The sequence below is a fragment of the Falco biarmicus genome, chromosome Z (assembly GCF_023638135.1).
Source record: "Falco biarmicus isolate bFalBia1 chromosome Z, bFalBia1.pri, whole genome shotgun sequence".
NCBI lineage: Eukaryota > Metazoa > Chordata > Aves > Falconiformes > Falconidae > Falco > Falco biarmicus.
In genome coordinates this window covers 34099923-34125377 of record NC_079311.1, presented here as the reverse complement: position 1 = coordinate 34125377, position 25455 = coordinate 34099923, and the positions used below count along the sequence as shown (strand labels likewise).

At 39.1% G+C, this 25455-nt stretch overlaps 1 protein-coding gene across 1 annotated transcript in view; it reads right to left on the bottom strand.

Annotated features, from left to right (window-relative positions):
* Positions 1-9285: 9285 nt before the first annotated feature.
* Positions 9286-25455, bottom strand: part of RAD23B (RAD23 homolog B, nucleotide excision repair protein) — a 35176-nt gene continuing 19006 nt past the window's right edge. Inside the window, exons 5-10 of the mRNA XM_056324309.1 lie at positions 22381-22436; positions 18144-18271; positions 13453-13570; positions 11995-12122; positions 11448-11618; positions 9286-9647 (exon numbers count right to left, since the gene is read on the bottom strand). Of these exons, the coding sequence (XP_056180284.1) occupies positions 9534-9647; positions 11448-11618; positions 11995-12122; positions 13453-13570; positions 18144-18271; positions 22381-22436 (715 nt within the window). The 3' untranslated portion in view covers positions 9286-9533. The remainder of the gene's footprint in view (positions 9648-11447; positions 11619-11994; positions 12123-13452; positions 13571-18143; positions 18272-22380; positions 22437-25455) is intronic.

Sequence of the window (25455 nt, the reverse complement as noted above, 5' to 3'; positions counted from 1 at the left end):
TTGAAAACAAGATTTTTCACAAACGCTAACATGCTTTTAGCTAGAGGAAGAGAGATTGGAAAGTAATACCACTGTGGAAGCAATGATTTTAAAAATAAACAGATGGGCAGTTGCTTCCATACCAGGTGAAGGAGGACAGACAATTTTACAGTAAATAATATGAGATGCATAGGGCATTTATATTATATGCCATTCAAAATCCTTTTTCCAGTTTATGGTAATGTCACACATCATCAGACAGGAACTGTCAGCTAAGTCTATCTGATTCTGCAACTTGTTTTCCTCACACATCAGAACCTAAGAAATTTAAGGCTAACTTGTGTTGACATCACTGATGAATTTTTAAAGAACTAACAGTCTCAGCCAAGCTTGCTTTGTTAATTTCTACAGGTCTGCTTTAAACATTAAGAGACCACGATGAAAGTGGCAGAACTGAGCATTCAAATGCTCTTTAGACAGCCTCTACACTTAAAAAACAAAAACAAACAAAAGAAAGGACAAGATACGGAAACTGAGGATAAGCCTTCATGTAAGTTATATCCCCACCAGAATGGTAAGGTTGCATGAGAAAAGTTCTTACATTTGAGACACTGGATCAATCAGGGACCTCAGGAGATTCTTAGCTCAACCTCCTGCTCAAAACAGGGTCAGCCACAGGATCATACCAGAATGGTCAAGGCTTCAACCAGTCTGAGCTTGGAAATCTCCAAAGACAGAGACAATACAACTAGTACAGGCAACCTGTTCCAACCTTTGACTTGAAACTTACTTATTATATTAAGAACAGTGTGCTCCATCATTCAAATAAGCTTACACACAAATGATCCTGTGTCAACAGCATGTCCATCTGCCAACCTGACCATAAAATAAGGTTATCCATATGTAAAATTGACTGAAATTCCATCCCTTTGTGGTTCACAGATGGTGGTCAAAACTACACAGCCTTTCCACTTCATCTAAACCAGCAGCTTATAACTGTTATAGGATATTATCCTTCAAGCAGAATAGCAACGAGAACAAGATGACAGCAGTTCTGTTAGTAGCCTTCACAGATACTTGCTGACAGCAGACAACAGGCAATGCTCCAGGTTCTCAGGACTCATTTCCAGAGTTGAATGTGCCATAGCTTTGTGACTTGCATCCTGTGATCTGCACAGTATCTGCAAGCAGGCCCACAAAGTGCTGCCAAACATAAATGGAACATCTCAAAGTAATATGTAAGCAAGAAGAAAAAAAGTGATGAAAAAAATGAAATTAATAAAAATGCCATCAATGGAGAGCTCAAGTTTTAAATACTTGCAAATGAAAGTTATTGTAGCAGCACAGTATAGGCTCGTTCACTTTGGTTTTAGTTCAAGTGGCTCAAACTCTGCTTCTTTTAACCAAAGCCTGACTCCTGCTGCTCTCTTCCTCTCCACTGGTCCTGTCCGGACTTCAAGCCTAAAAATTTCAAGTGCTCAGACTTCTCACAGCAGTCAAGAACAGCCACCTTTCCATGCCTACAACAAAAAAGTGGCCTGTGCATGAATGGTAAAATCAACATATTCAGAATAGGTCAGATAGCAAGTTGATGTTTCTGGTCTGTCCATAAACAGTTATGTACAAGCTTTCAAATTTATTGACACAGGCAGGATAGATATAGCCAAGACTTCAGACTTCCTGCATCACAGAAACTCTGCCTGGGCATCAAACATTGAAAGCCAAAGAAAAAACCCTCATTAGTTTTCCTCTTTCCAGCTCCAAGCACATAGATGGCGGTGGAGGGGAAAGACCACTTCCAAGAACATCTAGATATCTAGTACCTCTGCTCAGTGAAATGAATTTGAAAAAAACCTATGCATTCCTCTTACTCCCAGTATTATTTTCCAAAACAGCAGAGTTCTTTATCTAAAAAAGGTAGTCAAAACCAGACACCAAGCACCAAAAGTTTCCTTCCAGATTGCCTAAAGCCAGAAAGTTAGAAAACAAACTGATCAGAGGATCTTAGAGGATGTAAATCAGTTTCAGTTAGCGACATTAGCTTTCTAAAAAGTCCCAGAATTGCAAATATTTCCAAAACCACCTCCTTCATTATCATTACTTTTTCTAAGTGTAATTGTTAGTCCTTTATACTATTTAAGCTGCTCAGATCCACCAGATAGCCTTTTTATTTATTATTCCAGTTAAGCACAGGACCAAACTCTAGTCTATTCTCTCAGACAAACTCAAACAACTGTTTCCCACCTCTACACTCAAGCTCTCTGAAGTTTCATTTGCTCTCAGACTTACATATTCAGATTTGGGATAGCAGACTCCATTAAGCAGCAGCAAACAGTCTGGCATTGTGAGGTTACACCCAGTTCGCATGACAAAAGTGATGCAATTTTAAGTAGAAATAACAACTTAAGTCCAACCCTGATACTGCAAGCTGCATAGACTATTATACGTCTATAAAAACCCTCTCATTAGCAAGACAGGTGTCTTCAGGTATCTACCCTCTCTAGCTACATCATCGGCATGTTGTTAAGACTCTAACCTAGGACTTAAAACTCTATAGGCCCAGCAAAACATTACAGACTGATACAGTAACCATATAGAAACCAGTAAGTTTCCCTTCTCCTGCCCCAAATACAAAATCAATCAACTTGTCCCCTTCTCCCCTCTCCTCACAGCTACCCTTTAAGCCAGCTGTACAAGGTGTCTGGTCAGCATTGTGTGACCTCTGTCTACACTTCTGTAGCTGCTAATTTAATTCCACAGCTGAACTGTTCATTCTTCACTTTCATCTCCCAAGCGTAGTTCAATCAACAATTACAAAATCTAAGCATTAACATGAAGACAAGAAACTATGGCTTCGGTGAGAGGTGAAGGGAGATCAAGATTAAAGTTAAGCAACATACACTTCCATCTGATTAAGGTCACTGTATAATGATGACCCTGCTAGTGTTTCTATTAAAGAAAAAAACTGCAGACCTTTTCAGGGCACTGGAATGTCTACAAACACAGAAAACTGGAGGAGATGAGCAGAATCTTGTAAAAGGTAAGTGTAGAGAAAACTATTTCATTTGTCTGAGTGTTCTAAATTACTTGCTTTCTTCTTGCCATAAAGTGAAACTCCAAGGAGAAGCTACATAAGAGGGACAAACCCCAATCTTCTAGCACTTGTCATATACACTAATCGTTCCATGCAGGCTATTAGGATAATGTGACAGCCAAGCAGAGACAATTTTTTCACCTGGAATGGGTAATATGATGACAAGCTTGCAGTTTCTCCACTTACAAACCACAATCACGCAAATAACATCTTACCACCAAGATATCTACTTATGTAAGCACAGGCTTAATCATTTAGATACAAGATATTCAAAAGGTATTATTAAGGCACGTTAAGGCCTATTAAGGCATAATACAGCATTCTAAAGACACCACAAACTCCAGCAGTGAGTGCAGCAATGAGAAGGAACTGCAGCATCAGTGTCCTCAATTTCAAGATCTAAGTAACAGACAGCAGAATTCTGCCTATGCACGAGAAGCAACCCCATCAAACTTACTTTCCTTGCCACAATAGCTTTCAACAGGGTATTTCTCTCATTAAAAACACCACTTTGTCTCTGTTTGATGGCATGAACACCAGATACAATGCATCAGATGCATGACTTCAACTTCAGCCTCACTTTGCATCAACATGCTTAAGTAATGTGACTCTTCCCCAAAAAAGGCTAAGGTCTTAATGCTTGAAAAGTGACTTTCTGTTTTTCACTTGCATTCCTAGCTTTCAACTAGCCTCCTCTCTAAGCAGTGTAGGATATACAATTCACAAATGACAAAGTTGACTCTCTAACAAGCTTGCAAAGCAACAGATCCTTTCCAACAACTCTGAAGCAAAGAAAATTCTTGAACTGAACTCAGAACACAAGGCTAACCTCATTGCTAGCAGCAGCCAACAGAGCCATTATTAAATGCTATTTACATGCCTCTCCCACAGATGGTCATGCCAAACAGTTGTATTCAGCAATAACAGCTCTCCATTCTGCTATCCTGAATACAAACAAAATCATCACTTTTGTTCACAGCAAACTAAGGTTCAGTGTTTTTAGGAACATTAATTTGCCACCAGTTTTGAACAGTGAACTAGGCACTGCTTGCATGCTTTAATCAGGTACAGAAAATGGTCTTTTGTGTATTCTACCTCCTCAGTATTTGTGTACCAATGAGCTAGATAGTTCGTATTTGAGAAATGTGACAAACAATACAGCTATATACTCATTTAACCACAATTTCATTTTTTACTGCAGCTGGGAAAAAAATGGCTCTGTTGATTTATAGCTGTATTTCATATATTGAGAGCTCATCTTAACCTTGCTGCTTCTCTGAGATTGATGAGTATTGTCACTTGCTGTGGCAGCTTCCAACAGGTTACAGTTTATAATTCAGATACATACTCATGGATCATGAATTACGTTCACACTCAAGAGGCATAATCCCATTAGAAGTTGTCCCAAATGAACTTTGCAGCATTGCTCCACTGGTACACTGCATAATTCAAACCATTCTATTTTACATGGAAATACAAATAAAGCAACGTATTTGGTATGCATGGCAAGGCTTTGGTATTGGGGTGCTACAGGAGTGGCTTCTTTGAGAAGCTGCCCCTACATCCAATAAAGCAAATGCCAGCTGGCTCCAAGATGGACCTGCTGCTGACCAAGGCAGAGCCCATCAGCAACAGTGGCCATACCTCTCTGACAACATATTTAAGAAGAATAAAAAACCAGACCACAACAAATGACATCCAGGGAAAGGAGTAAGAGTACCTAAGGTACAACTCTGCAGACACAGAAGTCAGTGAAGAAGAAGAGGTGCTCCAGATGCTGGAGCAGAGATTCCACTGCAGCCTGTGGTGAGGCAGGCTGTTCCCCTGCAGCCCATGGCAGTTAACAGTGCTGCAGATACCCACCTGCAGCCTGTGGAGGACCCCATGCTGGAGCAGGTGGATGCCTGAAGGAGGCCGTGACCCCATGGGAAGCCCACACTGAAACAGGCTCCTCACAGGACCTGTGGAGAGAGGGGCCCACACTGGAGCAGGTCTTCTGGCCAGACTTGTGACCGCGTGGTGGACCTATGCTGGAGCAGTCTGCTCCTGAAGGTCTGTTCCCTATGGAAGGGACCCAAGCTTGAACATTTTTGTGAAGAACAGCCTGTGGGAGGAACTCACATTGGAGAAGTTCATGGAAGACCGTCACCCATGGGAAGGACCTCATGCTGGAGCAGGGGAAGGAGTCCTCCCCCAAAGGAGGAAGGAGCAGCAGAGACGCATGCGATGAACTGACCACAACCCCCATTCCCCATCCCCGTGCACCACTGGGGAAGGAGAAGGTAGAGAAATCAGGAGTGAAGTTAACCCCAGGAAGAAAGGAGGGGTGGGGGAAAGTGTTTTTTAAATTTTGGTTTTATTTCTCATTATCCTACCCCAATCTGAATGGTAATAAGCTGATTTCCCAAAGCAGAATCTACTTTGCCCACGACTGTAACTGCCAAGTGATCCTCCTGTCCATATCTCAACCCATGAACTCCTTGTATTTTCACTCCCCTGTCCAGCTGAGGATGGGAGTGACAGAGCAGCTTTGGTGGGCACCTGGTGCCCAGCCAGGATCAACCCACCACAAACAAACAGCAGTATTACTATGAAAAGCACAGTTTAGGTGGATCACTCATTTCTCTCACTTCAAAAAAACAAAGGTTCCCGAAAAGACTCAAAAGAGCAGATCAGGTCTTAACAGTGTAACATGTAGCTAGAAATAAAAATGACATTTTTTCTCCACCTTTAAAGCAGGGGCACCGCAGCGTGGTTAGACTACCCAAGACTACATAAATCTCAAGTCTGTGAGATTTATGCCAAGGTACAAACTGGTTTGTTTCTTTTTATTGCAGTTAAAGCTGGTTTTGGAAGGAAAGTCCTAGACAAAGAGCTATTGGCTGAAAAGGAACCCATCATTTCTTTGGCTTTGAGAAGTTGGGAACAAGATGAACATCTGTATTCAAGGAGACTTCAATCAATTCAATTCTTATTTATACATGCAAAGTCCCACCAAAAGTTTGCTCATTAGCTCACTCTATTCAGTCCTGCCATACCACTCTGTTCCTCTCAGCCTTTAACATACTGTTTAACTCCTTCAGGCATGACTTTTCACAAACACCACTGCTTCTTCCAGGTGGAGATTCCTCACTTCAACCTAACCTTTCTACAGAGGAAGTCTCTATCCCACACTCTCAGCACTCACAGTTTATTCCATAACCCATCCAGAAGACTGACCACTTCCTTATTCGACAGCACTAATTCTGCCTCTGAAACCTTGTTGTTCTATTCTCTAACAGGAGCTGACAGCACACCTTTTGCAGCTTCCATACTTTCTCCAACAGTAAGACAGAAAGAAAAAATACACGAGATTTAGACTAAAGACAAGAGGTTGGGGGAGGGAAGGTTCATGCTTATTTCAAATATATAATTAAAAATATGTACCTGAACTTATAAGATTTTGACCAATTCTACAGATACATCCACACAGGCACTCTGAAAACACTGTGCCAGTTTTTGGTCTTTGGCTGCTGTGCATTTAGAGTCAAACGCTTCACGTTACAAGGACAGCAGTGAATTCTTCCCCTGGGATGAAAGAGCTGATTGCTGGAATATCTGGTTACTCCTAGTGTATTGCATATAAAATCCACTATCTCAGGCAAGAATTTCACGGATGTTGCTCCCTGTCCTCTGCAGCACACAGTACTAGCATTAATGTGCTGAGCCATATCAAAATAAAAAGGTACCAATTTTGAAAGCAAAAGAAATTTTTCCTTCTAGGTCTCTAGGCGCAGCTGCATAGGTCTACACAAAACCTTCACTTCAGTACTATTTCAGCACTAGATTTTCAGCAAATGAAAGCATATAGTGGATACAGTTGTGTTTTTTTAAATTAAAACAACAAAAAAGTTCACTGAGGAAAATGCCAAAGCAAAAGGATGAAGTAGGGCTAAGTATCTTCAGAGTCTACTACTAGTTTTCCATACTACTACTATTACTGAACAATATGCATGTGTCTCTTAATTTCACTACAGTCTCGACAGGAAATGCCAGAGTGCTTTGATTAGAAGGGGAGTTAAGTTGTGTGGTTGTTTTGTTGGGGTTTTTGTTTGTTTGTGGTTTTTTTGCCTAGGCAATGAGCATTTCTCACTATCAGGATGGAGGAAAGAAGCTGAGTGCTAACAACAACGAAGAAGGTTGACATCCCTTTTTCCCCCCTCGCAGGTCATATATTCTACGAGGAAATATATAAATACAGCATAGGCACTTTACAATTAGAAATCAGCAGCAGCAGCTACAGCTTGCAGCCATAAATTCCAAACTTAAGCAATGCTGATCAGTCATGTATTTTGTGGAAGTCTAACAGTTAAATTATTCCCATACATTGTTTCATCACAGGTGGAAAGACCACTTTTCTGCATAGTTTAGTGAAGTCAGTTTTATAATTTGTGGATTCATAACCATGTAACTGAAGTTTCAAACTGATGTTTTCAAAAGATCGTGTGTTTAACACTTTGTTGGTGTCCAAAACTAGGCAAGAAAGAAAAACCAAAAATGTTACTAAGATGTTCTTTCTTCATTCCCACCTTATTTTTTTTTATGTGTATTTTTCATGTGCATTCTTGAAGTAAAGCGCAATGTGACACTTCAGAATCAGAGCCACAGTTTGACTTCATCTCACATTCAAAAAGTTTTCCCAGGGTGGCAAGAATAAGCATACCTTTGATGCAATATCTTGGGTTTTAGCTAGCTTCGTAACAGGATTCTGAACAACATTAATGAACCATTGCATTAAAGTGAAGCTGTTGTATAGAGGACTTAAGAATAGACAGCTATAGAAGTGATTACTTCAGGTAATTATTTAACAGGCTACAGCCAACCAATGAAGAAATAAAATACAAACACAACCGTTTCAGTCTTTCCTGCTCTTGTTTCCTCAAGACACTTCACTACCACTTAAGCTCAAAGTACAAGTAGTTAATCCACTGACACACAACCTAAGCAGAAAATAATTTTTGTTGTACCACCAAATCATTAGTATTATTAGCGGTACCACAGCTCAGTGCTGTACCACTAAAAATATTTTCTTGGTTACCGTAAAGAGAAATTTGTACTCCATGTAATGGGAGTACAACAGTAAAAACCTCAAAGCATCTTCAAGAAATGTTGCACATAATAGCTTTAGGTTAAATAGAATGTTTTCATGCTAGCATTGCAGTGATGGGCAAAACTGCCTTTAAAAGTCAGTGTATATTAAAAGAAGATCGTTACATTTTATGATGACTGAACAAAATAAATGACAAGTACGTACTAATAAGATTCAAAATTCTATAACTAGAACTTGTTTTCAAGAGAAAGGTGTGAGTGCAGATTCTTTTGGGTTAGAGTAACTTGCCTACTTGCTTCATATCTCAAGCTATGAACTCCTCTTCCTCATAAAGTGAGTAAATCCAAAGTCCTTGCTGAACAGATATAGCTTGATCATTATAATCTACGTAAGTGCAACAGGAAACCAGTATCTTCAGATGCTGGTATTCAAACAGATGAACCAACAAAGCTGGTTCAACAACGGTAGGAAGGTGAAATTTGATTTGAGTCTCATTGCAGCAGACAAAGAAGAAGCTTCCGTTTTGTTTGCTGGCAGAAAAAGAGCATTAGATTCACAAGAGTGCACGTAACAAAAACAAACAAGCAATCTATTGCTTTGAAAACTTTTACTGCAATGTAACATTGAAGTGAACAGTAATTAGATATCCATTGTTTTTCCCCAAAAGAAAATATGTAGACAGGATATTAATTCTACATGTATGTATACAGCTTCTCAGATAATTTGAGGGGGGCAAAGGAGGGGTAGTGTTTCAAGACACTTAACTGAAATGGGTTTTCATTTGGAAAACAGAAAGTCAACATTGTCTTAACTCAGCATTAAACAAAATACTGTGTCCTTGCACTACTTTAACACATCTGAAAAAGCAAAATAACTACCCATATTTTGGCATTCAGGTTTACACTTCCTCAGATCTTTTAAGGTTCACAAAGCTGCTATCCCCTGTTACCACGCAATACTGACTGTAGAATCTAAGTAGCACAGGCTACTTCCAATACAAATACTAAGTAGAAAGAAACATGAAGCAGGGCATTACACATTTCTGGAACCAGCAGAGTTAAGAGTGAAACCCCAGAAGAAGTTAACCTACAGTTTACAGAAGGAACAAATTATCTGCAGAAGCTGATTTTTGGTTGCATTTTATTTTACACTGTGTGATAATTTTAAACAGACATACTTGCTGGATTGCTTTGCTTTGTTTCTTACATTCTCTTCTCCACCCACGCCCTCCATATACCATACACCAAGTGTTATGAATATAAGCCCAAATATCCCAAACAACCCAGTGAACAAAGTTAGTGTAATGCACTGGTGCAAGGTGTGGGGGAAAAAAAAAAACCACCAAAAAAACCCAAAAACGAAAAGAGTCTCTCAATCTTCATCAAAATCCTGTTGTAGAAGAAAGTTGGCAGCCAAGTTTTCATTCTTGTCACAAGCAAAATACGCCTGTATCACAAGTCCTTCAGGAAATCCCAATGCCTTTAACTGAAGAAGAGAAACACATTTAGAAAGTACATTTTGTATATTAAACTTCTTTATATGTCTAGGATCTTGAGATGCCACTTAAACAATTAACTGTCTTCCAGAAACAAACATTGCTGCCTAGCTCAATACAGCCTTTAGCAAGCAAAGGTGGTGTTGCCTCTGTCTTTAGTAAACAGAATTCTCACTTGAGAAAGTGATATGAATAAGTAATGAAGCACCATAAAACATGTCACTTTTCTTTCACGGCCACAGTAAGTCACTAAAACAGACCTGGGTCACAGTAGTGTCAGGAAGCAACAGCACATTGCACTGCTGCAGAAAAAATAAACACCTTCAAGCAATGCCCATTTCAAACAATTAATCATACTGAACTCAGAATTTTTAACAAAAGTTGCCTGGAACAACAGCTCCCAGAGTGATCACTAGTAGGTAACCCAACACATCACATTAAGCCATACGTTCAGTTATTTTTAAAAAGTGAGAAAATGACTACACATTGCAGCCATGACAAGTTGAGAGCAATGTTTTTCAGAAGTCAAGGAATTAATTAATGCCTGGGACAAAACAACAACGGGGATAAGGATACTAGAGAATAGCTTATTACCATGCCAAGGGAAATGCATTTAGCCTGCACCTCACTTAAAATACGTTTGGCAAACCAATTTTTGTTTTAGCCAAAGGCAAGTACATACAACTATTTGGATATTTTCTTAAAATCCTCACAGCACCTGCAAGGCATTTTACATACAGGGCAGATCAAATCTCTGCAAGAAACTATGTCCTATTATCCCTTATCAACCACTTTTAGATTTAATTTCATGCTTACAAACAGCACGAACATGTCAGGTGTACTACTAGGACACCTAAATTTTGAGGTGTGTGTTCCATGGAAAGGGGAAGAAGCATACAAGTGTCTGTTGGGTTTTGGAACATGTTGTGGAGGTAATGTTCTACTGCATAAAATAGTTTTACAAGGAAATGTAGCAGACTAAAGAGGATAATCAGTGAAGTAGTAAATGGACAAGCAGTTTTAAAAATTAGAAGTTTCTTTGAGATCTATAGAATTGACACATTAAAATTGTTCTTTTCTGGTGATCCTTATGTAACCTTTTGCTTTGCCAGTTGAAAAAAACCACTGTCTTTGATATACAATAGCCCTACCACAGTATGATAAGTCTTTGCAATTTGTTCTAAGAAAAAGTCTCAGAGGCACGGCCATCTATGCAAATAAGTATTTAGTCAGTGTTACACGCATTTATGAACGCAACGTACCACCCCCAAATATATTTTTATAGATATTTTTACCTTACCTGTATTTTTAGAAAGCTAAAATTAACTAATTCTCATGGATAGCCAAATAAGGAGGTTAAGTAGCAACTTCAACTAACCTACTTAACTATGAGAGCTCTTACTATCCAAGTCCTTTGCAAACAGTGCTCATGCGGACACACCTTTGTACCTAGAAACCTATCTTAGCATGATCTGGAACAGTACTGAAGCTTTTGCCAAGTTCCCATTCCTCAGGAAAACCCATTCAATCATCAGTTATTACAGATGACCTCTGATCACTTAAGAGACTGCATCTTCTCAGTAGGACAGATTCAAAAGATTTTAGACTCAACTGCTATAAAGCAAGAGCGTGATTTGAAAGACTACAGCAGCTATGAAGTATCAAATATAAAATATCAGAAGTTACGCATAAGTACTGAGCCTAAACAAAGTTTAAGTTAAGACATGTCTTAGGCATGCACATGAGTCAACACCAGGAACATCAAAGCAACACTTCAAAGAAAGGCTCACCCTTTCTATAGCTTCTTTTTCCTGAGGTGTTACTTGAATGTAGCTCATATGATCACTTCCACCTTCTGCTCCAATGATGGGACCATCATCAGTGTCACCTGAACCTTGGTAGGACTCTACAAATGGCTCATTCAACATAAGAACAAATTGCTCCTGATATTGACTTATTTGCTGTGACACAAAGGAGAATAAAGAAATACATTGAAATAGAGCATGTTTAAGCCTGCCAACAGGCAAATAAGAATATTTATTTTCAGTCAATTAAGTAGGCAAAAAGAATGTGTAGAAAGTATATAGAGAAAAGTTATTAAATCTAACCATAAGAAATGCATTTTCATGTTTCAGTTCAATTGCAGTGACCCTTCCCTTTTCTTGATGCCCTTTACATCTCTTACGAAGAGACTCGGACTCACTTCTGTCATAGAAAATATATTCTGTACAGCAACAACTACTGAAAAGCCAACAATAGAAGTTAACATCAGCACATCCCTTTCTTGTAAAGCTAAGTCAAAATTAGCAGCATTATTTTATTGTTGTTAAGGTTCACCTGTAGTAGTTGAGGGTTTTCCCGTCCAATCTGCTGTAGCAATGGTGGTAACAGAGAAGGATTTTGCTGAATAATTTGTCTCATCTGCTGGAACTGAGGCTGATTTCGTAAAAACTCAAGTGGATGTCCTGAAAAACAATGTGATAACCTGTTTTTTAAAACTTTACCAAGATTCTTAACAAGACACATACCTACACTGTAACTGTTGATAGAAAAAGGACATAAAAGTGGCAATACACTCCTCACTGAAGAGCTTGCTTCCTCACACTAGTTTACTTAGCTTTAAGCAAGAATTCTTTACACTAAGGTTAAACAACGCAGTGGATCTTAAGAGAAGGCTGGGGGAAGAGAAAATCACCTTCTGTCCTTGATCTCCAGCACTTTTCTCTTTGTCTCCAAGTAACCTCATTCAGAGACACCTACTGAGCCTTCTGTCTTCCTTCTATGGCCACAGAAGAGTTCTCTACCTCCTTCAATAGGTCAGTTCTGTCCTTAAGCGAGCCTTGCCTTCCTATTTATCCTATACCAGGGGTCCTCAAACTAAGGCCCGCGGGCTGGATACGCCCCCCCAGGGTCCTCAATCTGGCCCCCGGTATTTACAGACACACACACACACCCCCCCCCCCCCCCCCCGGGGGTTGGGGGGGAAACCAAGCAGCCGCAGATGGCTGCCTGCCACTGCATCCACGCCGGCCCCTGGTTAAAAAGTGTGAGGACCCCTGTCCTATACTGTCAGGTACTGCCTTGAACATAGCACTGTCTGAAGCGCTCTGAAATGTCCCATTTCCCCCATTCCTTCTTTATGGATGATGTCATGTATGCCTGTCACTACTACCTGTATGTTTAACACTCTGGCCTCTATTAAGGCTTACGTCTTGAACACCATCTCTGCCACAGCTTAAGACAGATCTTTACTACTTCTTGGATATGCTTCTTTTGTGTATTTATTTCCTTTAAGACAAAGTTCTCTTCAGCAGGCACCAATCACACTGTCCATGTGCCGCAGTGCTGAGTGAGGAGTCATGGAAGGTCTCAGGTGCTATACTTTATTACCTTATTGCAGGTAATTGCAGGCTTCTTCCTTGATATTCCAACTTCCAAGTAGTAAACGCATTAGTACAGTCAGTCAACAGTGCAGTTAGCACAAGTAGGAAACCATTGTTTTAACTGAGAGAAAACACAACCCTCTCAACATTTGTGGTCTTACATTTAAATCCAGAATACTGAATCAAAGGAATTGTTCAAGTTCCCAGCATTTTTAGGAATTTCATACTTTTTTCCAGATATGGTCATATCCGACAAGCCATTTGTTTCAAGTACCACACCTGGAATTTCCATGTTACAGCTCTTATCCAATTCACTTTGATCAGTTCACAAGCACCAAGAACTTAAAAATTCACTGAAGAAGAGAATGTTTAAGTGTGTTTACCACATGCTCTCAAATATAACCTTTCTTACCTCTTAATGAACTAGCTGTAAGTGTAGTTTCTACTGGTACTTCCACTGAAGTCTGAGAGGCACCAATACTTGCTGCTTGAGGGGGTTCAGTCACAGCCTGATCATCTCCAGGTATACCCTAAAGCCACAGTTCACATAATTACCTACGGAATGCTAAAAGGTTGCTTACCGCGTGTATTACTTAGTTTGCAAAACTAAGGAAAAAACACTAATGCTTCCACATTTGCAACTGGAAAAGAACACAGTGAAAAGCTTAATTTTATGACACAAAAAATATGGTTTGTATAGTGAGGTATAAAGCATGCACTGCATGAGTTTAAAATACATTTTACTCCATAAACAAACACTTGCTTTGAATCCTAAGATATCTGATATGCGTGAGTCAAACTAAATACACCGTTACAATATGTTATACTGTTATGCAAATGAAGTTACATTACAGCAACAGAATTGTAGCACACAATGCTGACAGTAAGATTATAGATGCCATATAGTCTGGCAAGAAATTGAGATATAAGAACATGGCTCTTTGGACCTCTTTGCTCAATGTGACAGCACTACAACAGTCATTTACTGTATCTGAAGTGTGAAGAGGGCTGTATGTTAACAAATTTTAGCAGTTAAAAAACCAGTTAACTTGCACTTCGTTTATTTTTAATGTGCAAACAACTTCATAGGAAATTAATTGCTCAGGAGGATGAAATGAAAAAATCTAAAGAACAATAACTAAATTAGAATGTGAGTTATACAACAGAGACAAACCTTACCACATTACCTTTCTCCTGCATGAGAATCCTTCAAACTTCCCATCCTAATCATGCTTGCCCTACTGTCACTGAACTCCTGCACTAAGTTTGTCCTTTCCATCCTCCTCCATGGAGCCTAGAAAGTTAGGCAGCTTGCCATGGTGAAGACACCAAGAAAGACTCCTGTAGGACTACAAGCCTTCATGGTATAGGCAAGGGAAGTTGCCCAACCGGAACCCAAGAGGCAGACTCAGAGCAGCAGACCTCTTGAAACACAAGAGAAATAGTGGGGGGAGCCATGTTAAACCCAACCCCAAAGGGACAAGACTATATAAGATCCGCTACCTCACAACACTCAGTTTCCAGGGCATCAAAAAAAAAAAAATTATCTGTTTTTCTACAGTCATTCATACAGCACACTCAGTCCAGAGAAGTCTGAGAAGGCTCTAACATATTTCACCTGCCTCAAATGAAGAAGGCACTCTTCAGTTTGGGAACCACAAAACATGAGAAGCAGTGTGGGTGGAAATAATCACAGAACTTCAGTGTAACTGGATAATGAAGAAGTCTGGCAAACCTACCTACCAGTGATTTTCTATGGTTATGTAGGTTAAAAATCCTACTATAACATGTTCTTCACGTGGTACATTCATCACTATAACTGAATAAAAAGGAGAAATACACAATATAAAGGCCACATCTAGAAATGGAGAACTGGATAGTACTCCAGGCAAAACTTCACCTCCTCACCTGTGAAAAACAGCACAAAAAGGTATAAATCACCTAATCAAGTCCATATTTAAGCCACTCAGGAATTAATGCAAGTTTTTCTTGTCATGTATTTCATTACCATTATATGGCTTGGTCAGCTTGCTATACATCCCTCCCTCCACAGAGGGAGAAGAAAATTCCATTCATGACATAACCCTGAGGTAACTCTCTTATTAGGGCCTTACAGAGCACTGCTTAAATACCTTTTTCCCATTAGATCAGTCATTTCTGGGAATCCAAGTATGATGTAGGAACTTGGGATTAATCTCATGAAATAACCGGTTGATTTCACCTATTCATAGACTTATTTTGTTACTGCAATCAGTGCCCAAATCAAACAGCATATGCTTGTTTAAACCTCGAGTTTGCTATTGAATAGAAAGACTATGGGAATTAGTTCAACCGAATTTACTTAAGATACCATTTGCCATCTTGAAGATCATCTGAAGTCTTTAATATAAGTTGAAGTTATCACTCTGAGTAAACTAGACTGTACAATTGTAATCAGATGAGACTAGTGAAGTGCGTGCACCTCATTCATGCAGCTATCCAATAGAATAAAGCATACCAATTCACATGCAATTAATTTTGAATGTAAACATTGGTCAGACAGCAAAAGGCCATTTGTGCCTTAAGGTGGAATAAACAATTGTTTATATTTAATTGAACCCCAGAGCAGTTTTTAGCTGACATTGCCCTCCACAGGGTAATAATCACATTAGGTCCAGTGCAACGAACATGCACATCTATAACAAAATAGTTCCAGTTGGAAGGGACCTACAATGATCATCTAGTCCAACTGCCTGACCACTACAGTGCTGATCAGAAGTTAAAGTCTATTATTAAGAGCATTATCCAAATGCCTCAAATACCAACAAGGCACGGGGCATTGAAGACCTCTCTAGGAAGCCTGTTCAGTGTTTGACTACCCTCACAGTAAGAAATGTTTCCTAAACATTTCCAAACTAAAGAGGCTTCAACCAATGGTCTGGTTGTTGGAGGAAAGAGACAGGACTCCTTAATTAGGGGTTAGAAAATCTTGGGTCAAAAAGAAACCTGAACCTAAATTCCTTGAAAGATGAGTCTGGAGCATAGAAAAAGAAACAGTTGTCTTCTGGAATGGAGACCTCCTTTCACAACCACAGCTCAAGGAAACAGGACTACATCTAGAAGCTCAGCCACAACGATATGAAAACCAAAAAGCTTGTCATCTGAACCACAGACAAGTGGAATCTTCAGGGTTTATTTAAGCAACAGCTATGCTTTAAGCGTAGACACTCTCCCAAAATTTTTTTCAACACTTTACAAGTACCTTTGGCGTACTGATTCTTTAAACCAGGACAGTGGTATACACTTAAGAGCTCTCAACATCCTAATCCTACCCTGCAGAATACATAAAATAACATTGATCATTTGGAGGCAAGTGAAGTAGAGGGTCAGAGAACAGTGTCATCAGTGGACCGCTATTAACTAAAGAGAAGCTTTCTTGATGCAGCCGGATGGCAAGGAACATGTTTAGACCTCAGCAGATCAAGAACAGTTAGAAAGATCATTTGCAGCAGCAGGATTCTTCTAGAAGGACCAGAGAAGTCTGCCAGCTAATATGGTCTTTAAGAGCAAGACTGATCCTCCCTACTCCCTTTTCCAGTAGGAAGAGGAACAACAAAGAAAAGATATTCTCAGTAAGAGGTAACAACACAAGACAGAAAGGGACCACCTTATATAACAGAAGAAGTCATTTTAAACAGAGGACCTACTGAAGGAGTAAAAATGAACTGCTCAGACTTGTCAGACTGTATTGTAGCAATGTTCTATTTCTATTCAGGACTTCCTGAACAGATGTAAGCTAGAGCAGGGAAATACCAGACTGAGCGTACAAGCACTCTACGTGACTGGCACATGCACAACAAGCCCAACACTTAGCAGGACACACTGGATTTATGGTGCATGGACAGACTAAATGAACAGTAAAAACAACATTTAAGGCATGAAAAACAAACATTTTGAGATGCCATGCATTTGAGATTCCAGACTTATGGCTGATAGACAGGAGCTACTGCATTCACCCTTAGGGCAATACAATATTTATTACCTTTTGTTGGCCTAATACTACCCAAACATCTTACATTCACATACTCAAAACATGTGTTGTCTGTTTAAAAACTGCAGGTTAAAGTCTTGGGATCATTAACATAAACAGCAAGCATGCCAGTGACTTGTAACTACTGAAGAAAAACTTCATTAACAAAAGAAAAGTCTTGTAACTAGAGATGAAAATGCCAGTTTTCTTACCAATCTGTCAAAAATTCAATCTCTATTTTGCAAGGACTGGTTCAAGATATCTAGCTTCAAGATTTTAATAAAGTTCAGTTTAGAATAAGGACAAACCATACTGAAAAAAAATGGTATGCTAGAGTGAAAACTAAATGCACCGGAAATACCGACTAAGCAACAAGCCCCCAGACAGATTCTCTGGTGCTTACAATTCACCTGTCAGATTAAGGTATACAATGAGAACTAACCCAAAAAGCCCCTGAAACAACTCACAAGATCAATTAAAGTGAAGCTACTCTATTTCCTCTCACACCAGTGACGTTAATGTCACCCTTCAAATCATATTTATCAAATGAGAAATTGTTTCTTTAAAAAAAAAAAAGAAACTCCACAGCACACCAGTTAAGTTAAACACAAATAACTCTCAAAACTTTCTGTTTGGAAAGTATATTAAGAACACTGTCTGTAATTAGTAAAAACAATGAACTGGAACTTTAAAAAACGTCTTTATGCTGTTATAGAAACCAATACAAAAATACAGGTAATGCTGTCACTGCTGTGTGACACAAAAATCATTCCTTAAGCCAGCCACTGGCAGTTAAAACTATCACTGTAACTGGACATACTTTACATACATCCTCATGCAATTCAACTAAGAATAAAAGCAAAGAAGTGATAGAGGTAGTTAAGAGATTACTTCAGTATTGTCTATAACACACTATGACCCTCAAAACCCCAGTCTCAGCCTTCCAGATTCCCTGCTTAGATACTGTTCTCCCTACAGATGTGCATTACTCACTGGCTGGATAACATTCAAAAACACAAGTAAATGAAAATTAGTCTTTAGTGAGGACAAAATAAAAAGTGAAAGAATAAGATGTAGTAACATGAACTGCTCACCATTAAAAGGTATTCCACTGCTCTGTCAGGATTGTTGAAGCTGGCCCTCAGCGCCGTAATTACTTCGTCTTGTTCATAGCCCATTAACATCATCTCAGTCACCATATTCTCATAGGACTGACCTGTCACTAGAGGTAACATGATCACCATTTTAAGGGAATAAGGCAAAAAAGCAGAAAGAAGTTTCAATGGACAGATTTAATTTCTACCCAAATTTGAGTTATTCATTGAAGAGTAAAGAACAGCTCATATTAAATTTGCCATGGTTCTGTTGCTTTAATTCCAAATATATTCTGATGGTTTCATTATGTATTTGATTGGAATAGTAGAAGGTAATGAACATAATGCAAACTTCTATTGAAAAAAGCAGCACTCGTGATACTTCTATACTCATAATTGCAGTAATATTCCCTCTATGCTTTCATCTAAGGTCAAGGGCATCCTCACAGCTAATATTTAATTCCTGATGTAATCAAGAAACATCTGCAGTGCAAGTTTGGAAATTAAGCTTTCTAGGCAGAAGTCTGCTGTTAGCCACTAAGGTTTCTCCAAATAAAGATTTTATACTATAATGTGGTTAAACAGGTGACAAATAGCCATGACCACATTACAACTGTATATTGCTACATGCTGGTGATGATGATCAAAGTCATTTAATCAACTTCACATCAACCAACCCAAGTCAGGCAGAAGACGTGAAAGTTACATCTAGGAAAGTCACTCAAGATTTCAATGAGGATTCAGGAGAACAAGTTCTTGTTTAGTTTAGGTATATTTGACTGGACATCTATCATATCAAATCCCCTCACCTCTTACAAAAGAAATGGACTAAAACTGGCCCACACCTGCAGCCATCAGGACAAAAACATATACTACGTATCGGGCAATTTAAGGACAACTGTTCACTACACTAATGGTAGTGTAGGGAAAAATTATTATTTCTATTCATAATATGTTTTATTTATCTTCCATAAAAGCAGAGAGCAGGCTTAATTAAAAAATTAACTGTTCTATTATAAATTGTAACTAAGCAACTCCTTAAAGATTTTTATGCAAAGACAGAAAAAAAAACCCAAATCCAGACATTAAAATACCATTTCCTTCCTTGGATAAAGGTATTACTCATCCCAGTGGAACCTTACCAACTCTGTAACAATAGCAAATTAGTGGCAAGAGAATTAAATTATTAACAGTCACCATAAACGACAGATTAAAAAAGTAGAGGAAACAAATACTGCTGGAGCTCCTCTGTTAAGACAAGCAAGTCACAATCAGAGGAGTCAAAGAAAATATCAAGTTTTATTCCCCTAGGGAGAAGGTGTTTAACTCAAGTTAACGTTACCACAATCACATTTCCTGATTTTTAAAGAATGCTTCTAAATAAAACAACCAAGGGCAATATACTCAAGAACAAGTAAAAAAACCCTAGCCCAAGGATACTTGTGCGTTATCTATAAAGATAAATAATGATTTACAACCCTTGGTTAATTTGAGTATTTACTGCTCAGACTTCAAAATAACAGTGCCAACCTGAGTTTAAGGAATGGTAAGTTCACATCTTCATATACAACTACTAGATCAAACATTTTACATCTACCTCAGTTTTCTCAAAGACAAAAAAAAAAAAAAAAAAAATCACCTAAACTTTGTTCTAAAGATACACGTCTGTATGTATCTTCAGAGACGCAAGAAAGCCAAGCCAACAATTGTCCCAATATAGTGATTTTGTTAAACTCACTGCTCATGCTTGTTCTTAACACAGCATTACTTTACCTCTATAGATTGTTAGCAATAGGAAAGGTAAACAGCAGACAGAACACCTTTTGATCTATAATTAGTTACTACAACGTTTCTGTAGTGCTCTTTCAATATAAGCTAGGTAGAGGCTAGAACAGTATGAGAGATTTGGTACAGAAAAAAAGATACAAGAAAGTCAACTTGCTCTGGACAGACCACTACATAAGTCATAATTAAAAGCCAAAGAAGGAAAGAGAATTACTGCAAATTTAGGCACATGTACAACTACCTGAGAAGAGGTTATAGACAGGTGGGGGTAGGTCTCCTCTCCCAGATAAGAAGCAATAGGACAAGAGGAAACCGCCTCAAGCTGTGACAGGGGAGGTTTAGATTAGGTATTAAGAAAAACTACTTCACTGAAAGGGTGGTCACACATTGGAACAGGCTGCCCAGGGACATGGTAGGATCACCATCCCTTGGAAGAGTCTAAAAAAAACAACTTGTAGATATGGTGCTCAGAGGCATGGTTTAGTGGACATAGCAGTTCTAGGTTAACAGTTGGACTTTATGATCTCAAAAGTCTTTTCCAACCTAAGTGATTCTATGATTCTGTGTACTCCATATACAGTCTACTTACCAAAGTTGTGAAGAAGGCAGACCAAGAATAGTAATTCAGGAATTCCACGCCACAATGTAATGATACAGTCATGCTTATTTCTACATAGAACTACTGGGAATATTTGTGATGTCAATGCTGAACTGATTCTGCTCTTTGCTTCCATTTTTCAAAAAACATATTAAAAGCTGGATTGGCTTTCAAATCCAGTTCACACTCCCCACACTAATTCCTGTCCCGTGCCCTAAAAAGAAAGCTTAGGCTGCTCCAGCGAAAGATATGGTTGCACAGGAACTGCAAGATGTGGATATGTATCTTCCTGTGGCACAGAAAGCCACATAGTTTTTCAGTCAGTGTCTAACTGAAAACAAAAGTAAATCAGTAGAAACCAATCTCTGTTTTTAATGTGAAGTCAATTACCTTCAGACAACGTAATCAAGAAACCACAGTAAAAACACGCCTAGGATCCTTCTTAGAATGTAAAACCAGCCTACATAGATTTGTGCAAGCAAATTCCTTTTAAAACGGTTTCTAAAGAATAAGAACCACAGAGTTCATACCAACTGTCCTTGAAAATCTGCTGGCATAACAAACCTTGCAGTATGCTTACCCAGGAAATTACACTCCATGCCTGTTATTTCCAAACTGTTAGGGATGTGTGGGTTTACTATATCACATACCAATAAAACAACTTCCACATAAAATAGTGAGGTGATGCTCTCCTGCTACACTGAAAGAGTTTTTTTTTCCTCCCCAATTAAAAGATAACTGAATCAAGTCCACCAGCTTAATTAAACTTGTTGATCATTATTGTTAATGTGAGTATTTGTGATGACCATATCTCTGCCACTAAGGTATGATTAATGGTTAATGCAGCCTGCAGCACCGTTGGTAGCAGCAGTCACTTTAAAAGAGTAACGGAAATTGACGGGTTGTCTCCAACAGTAGCTATTACATTTCTTCAGTCAAAATCAGATAGTCTTAAGACCTAAGCTGCAGTTAGATAGACTAAACCTGGTGGCTACCACCAATACATGTAAAACATGACTACTGCTCCTAAATCACCTTGGACTGCTTAATCACAAGATCTGCCTCCAGTATATCCACACACCCCTACACAAAAATGTAAATCAAAGTCTTCAATTAGTTTAACTTTTGAAGCAAGCGGCAGCTTAATTTTTACAGATATAAGACAAAATAAAAACCCCACCTCTCCCTTATTTCTGTGTCTTTGTTTGCTACACTAAAAAAAAACCTCCAAAAAATTAAGTAGGAGTAAGGAGTTGTGGGTTTGCCTAGTGATTTCCCAGCTACCAGAATCTGCATAAGTGAGGGGAAGAACTTACTACTGTTTTTACCCTGTTTATTCCACTAGGAGACAAAGATATTTAAACTGTCAAAAGAAAAGTGAATTGACTGTAAGTATATGGAGCCAGCAGAGTGCAGCAGATCTGCTGAATTTATCTAAATGTGTCAAAAGACAGTACTGTCAAAGCTAGAACAAGTGAATATTAAGGCAGCCATTTTATCAGACCTGCATAGTGAGAAGTAAAGGTGAAAAGAAAAGAGTATACATGTTTATGTCCAGTCTTCTATTCAAGCCACTTCAAATTGAGTAGTTAGAAAAGAAATTAAGGCAAATGGGGAAAAAACAGGAGTGATAAAGATCTTCCTTTTACACAATAAAAATATATGAAGTGAAATATTCTTCAGTAAAGAAGTTCTTGATGCCGATTCTAAGATACCAACTTTAGGTCTTAGAGAAGAGTATTTTGATTATAACTTTAACAATGACAGATACAGAAGAGAGTGTCAGCATCTGCTAATCCGTCATGTTTCTGCTGCACCAAAATAACGTCTACATTAAAAAAACACTCCACTTACCAAGTGCACTTATAGCATCCTCAAAAAGATTTGATCGAGATGTATCACCTGTTGTACTGTAAGATGAAGACAAGTGCAATGGTAATTACAAAACTTTGGAAAACTTCCTGTTTTTCAAAAAAGCAGCAGCAGCTGTAACTCTAATAGCCCCTTTTGTTTCTAAAAAAACCAACAAAGCTTTCTGAAGAGCTCTCTTTCGGTCTTATGGTGAGATCAGATTTTACAAACTTACAATACTACCATTAACAGAAGGCCAACGTTCCCCCCTACCCCCCAGTCATTTGACTCTTGCCCATCTGCTCAGGGATTAGCCGTTTACTTGCTTGATTGCTTTAAAGGGTGGGAGAACAAGGTGAATTTTCAGAAGTACACAGCAGTCTCACTAACTTCTTCCCCACAGTCACCAGTTTGACTTCAATGAGGACCCAATGAAGTCAGTGGCAAGCACTTATTAAAATCTCGGTATCCTACTTTCCCAGGAATATAAACTGCTAGCATTTGCAATTACTCCACCTCAAATTATCAAAGCTGTTAAATTACAGGATTAAAGGCTCACCTCCATGAACACCGAATTAATTCAAAGCCAAGGATGCCCCTTTCCTGGCTCCTCCAAGGGCTGCAACTCAAAGCATCAGCCCTTTGGTCTCAGGGTGACACCCGTGATAGGGATGGGAGCAGGTCTCCAGGTCTCCTTACAGATCAGAGGCATTACTGCCTACAGGGTGGTACAGCTCAACATGGGGCATCAGGAAAAAGTGTTTGGGGATTGTACAAGACTTATGAGACATCTAGGGGAACAACCAAAGGCAGGGAAAGGGAAGCATCAGTTCACCCTGCAGATGAAAACCATGGGTAAAGAGAGCAAAGAGGAGAAAAAGGGCCAGTCACATGTGAACAGCATTAGCCTGGCCAGGCCCTGTACCTCATCACCAGTCCATCCTGCCTTCTAATTAAATTATGTTTCTAACTATTCTTCATGCTGGGGTGGAAGTGTCTCTCTAATCTACATGCACATGTGTACAGAAGTCTAAGCACTCACAACTGTACAGGGAACCATGGGTCAGAAGGATCCACATATCTGTGGAGCCAGCAACTGCAGAAACCAGACACTGTGGAAGTCTCGGTGCCAGCAACTGGAGAAGGGGCCACAAGGGGTCCATGTGCCTGGGGTGTCAGCAACTGAAGAGACTATAGTGTATGCATAATCTGTATGGATGCATACACTGGCATGTGTGTAATCACCAGCAAACATCAAGCTTGACTACAGTCAGTAGGGTAAGACGCTTGAGAGTCAGGTATCGAATGGCTGCAAGACAGAGTCAGCTGCTGCAGAGCTCGGAGGGTCTGAGATAGGAGTTGCTGGGAAGACTGTAACATTTGGCGTCAGCTACTGGTAAGATTATAGGCCTCAACCAGCTAGTGAGATCTGTTCACGTGTCCATGAATGAAGCAACTAGGAGGCCAGGCAATCTAGGCACTAGCTACCAGGTTCAGTGCATGTCTACAGCCAGTTCCTGGATGGATCCCCCGTGTGTGCATGTGCAAGCAAAGGGAATCTGAGTATCAGCAGGGCTCAGGCAGTCACACACCCAGGTATCAAAAACTTAAGAGACTGGGAGGTCTGGGAGCAAACTATCAAAAGACTATCTGAGGCCAGCTACTGGAGAAATTTCATATTGTTTATATGTCTGTACATATATATTTTGCGCTAGTGGGTTTTGCACCAAGTAGCCAGAGGGAAGCCAGATGTGACCGCTGGTGTTTTATTGTTGCTTGAGTGCTGGTGTTTTCCTGCCTGTGTTAAGCTACGTGGCCAGGTATATACATAGGTATATACATATTCTGTGTATGTACTGGGAATACAGTTCAATCTTGATGCTTGATAGACCTGGAGAGATGGGGCTGCAGCAGTCTTACATCTATCAGGCTACCAGAGTTGCAACTCCTATCAGGAAGTGAAAGATGATCAGATTAATCTGAATCAGTTTTCAGGAGATGCCAAGAATAACCTAACAAGGTGTTTACAGAGATGCATTTTTTTAATGCAAAAAAAAAAATGTTTCCAACAAGAATGCCTCACTTATCACCAGTAAGATTTACAACTAAAAAAGATCAAAGGCGAAACGGGATACCAGCTTGCCTGTCCACAGCTCAATAAATCTTCACCAGCCTTAGTAATTTAACTTCTAAAGCAAATCAGAAACAAACAGTACTCACTGAAATCAAGGCAGGTGGTAACTACAATGTATTGTTAAATTATTCTCTTGCTTCCTCTTAAGTATGTACGAATACAGTAAGGGAGCCTCGGTGTATAGAATTGCAGTCTCTACATCAAAAACCTGAAAAGCACTGTTTCAATATCAAAGATCAATCTAGTCTTTACATCTACTGGACAAACACAGCAGCAAACCCCCCCACCCATTAACATTAAAAAAAGACCTGAATTATTTGACTGATAAATAAAGCTTCACTTGTATTTCATTTTAAAAAGATGTTAATTTCTCAGAATCCAAAATTACATCATCAGTTAACACAAGAAATTTCTGATTACATGTTCAGGATATTAGACAATTGTAAGTTGCTTCCTTCTCATCAAATCAGAACTGGACAGTGTTTAAATACAAACATTTCAAAAATTAGTATCTTGTGCACCAGTATTGACTTAACACAAAATACTGAAAACTAGCATATAAAAAAACCAAGGACTTGATGCTATGCAGCACTTCAAGGGCCATTAAATCAGTTAGCAACACATTTATCCCATGCAACACTTAAGCAACTTAAAGCAAGCAAAATCACGCCAGTGTACAACAGGGATGAAACCTCTAACTGGCATTTGATTTTCTTAGAAGTAGAGAATTGAGGTTAAAAGCTATCCCAACTCCCACAGCCACCTGCAGATGGATCAAGGAACATTTAGAACAAATAAGCTTGTAGCTTTAAGACATTATACAATTAAGATTAATAGCCTACATTTTGGAAGAAAAAACTCTTTCCAGAAATTAATAGATTCTCACAGCAGTAAAGAACTTACGGTTCAAACTTAACCAGCATGATTCAAAACACCAGAGGCCT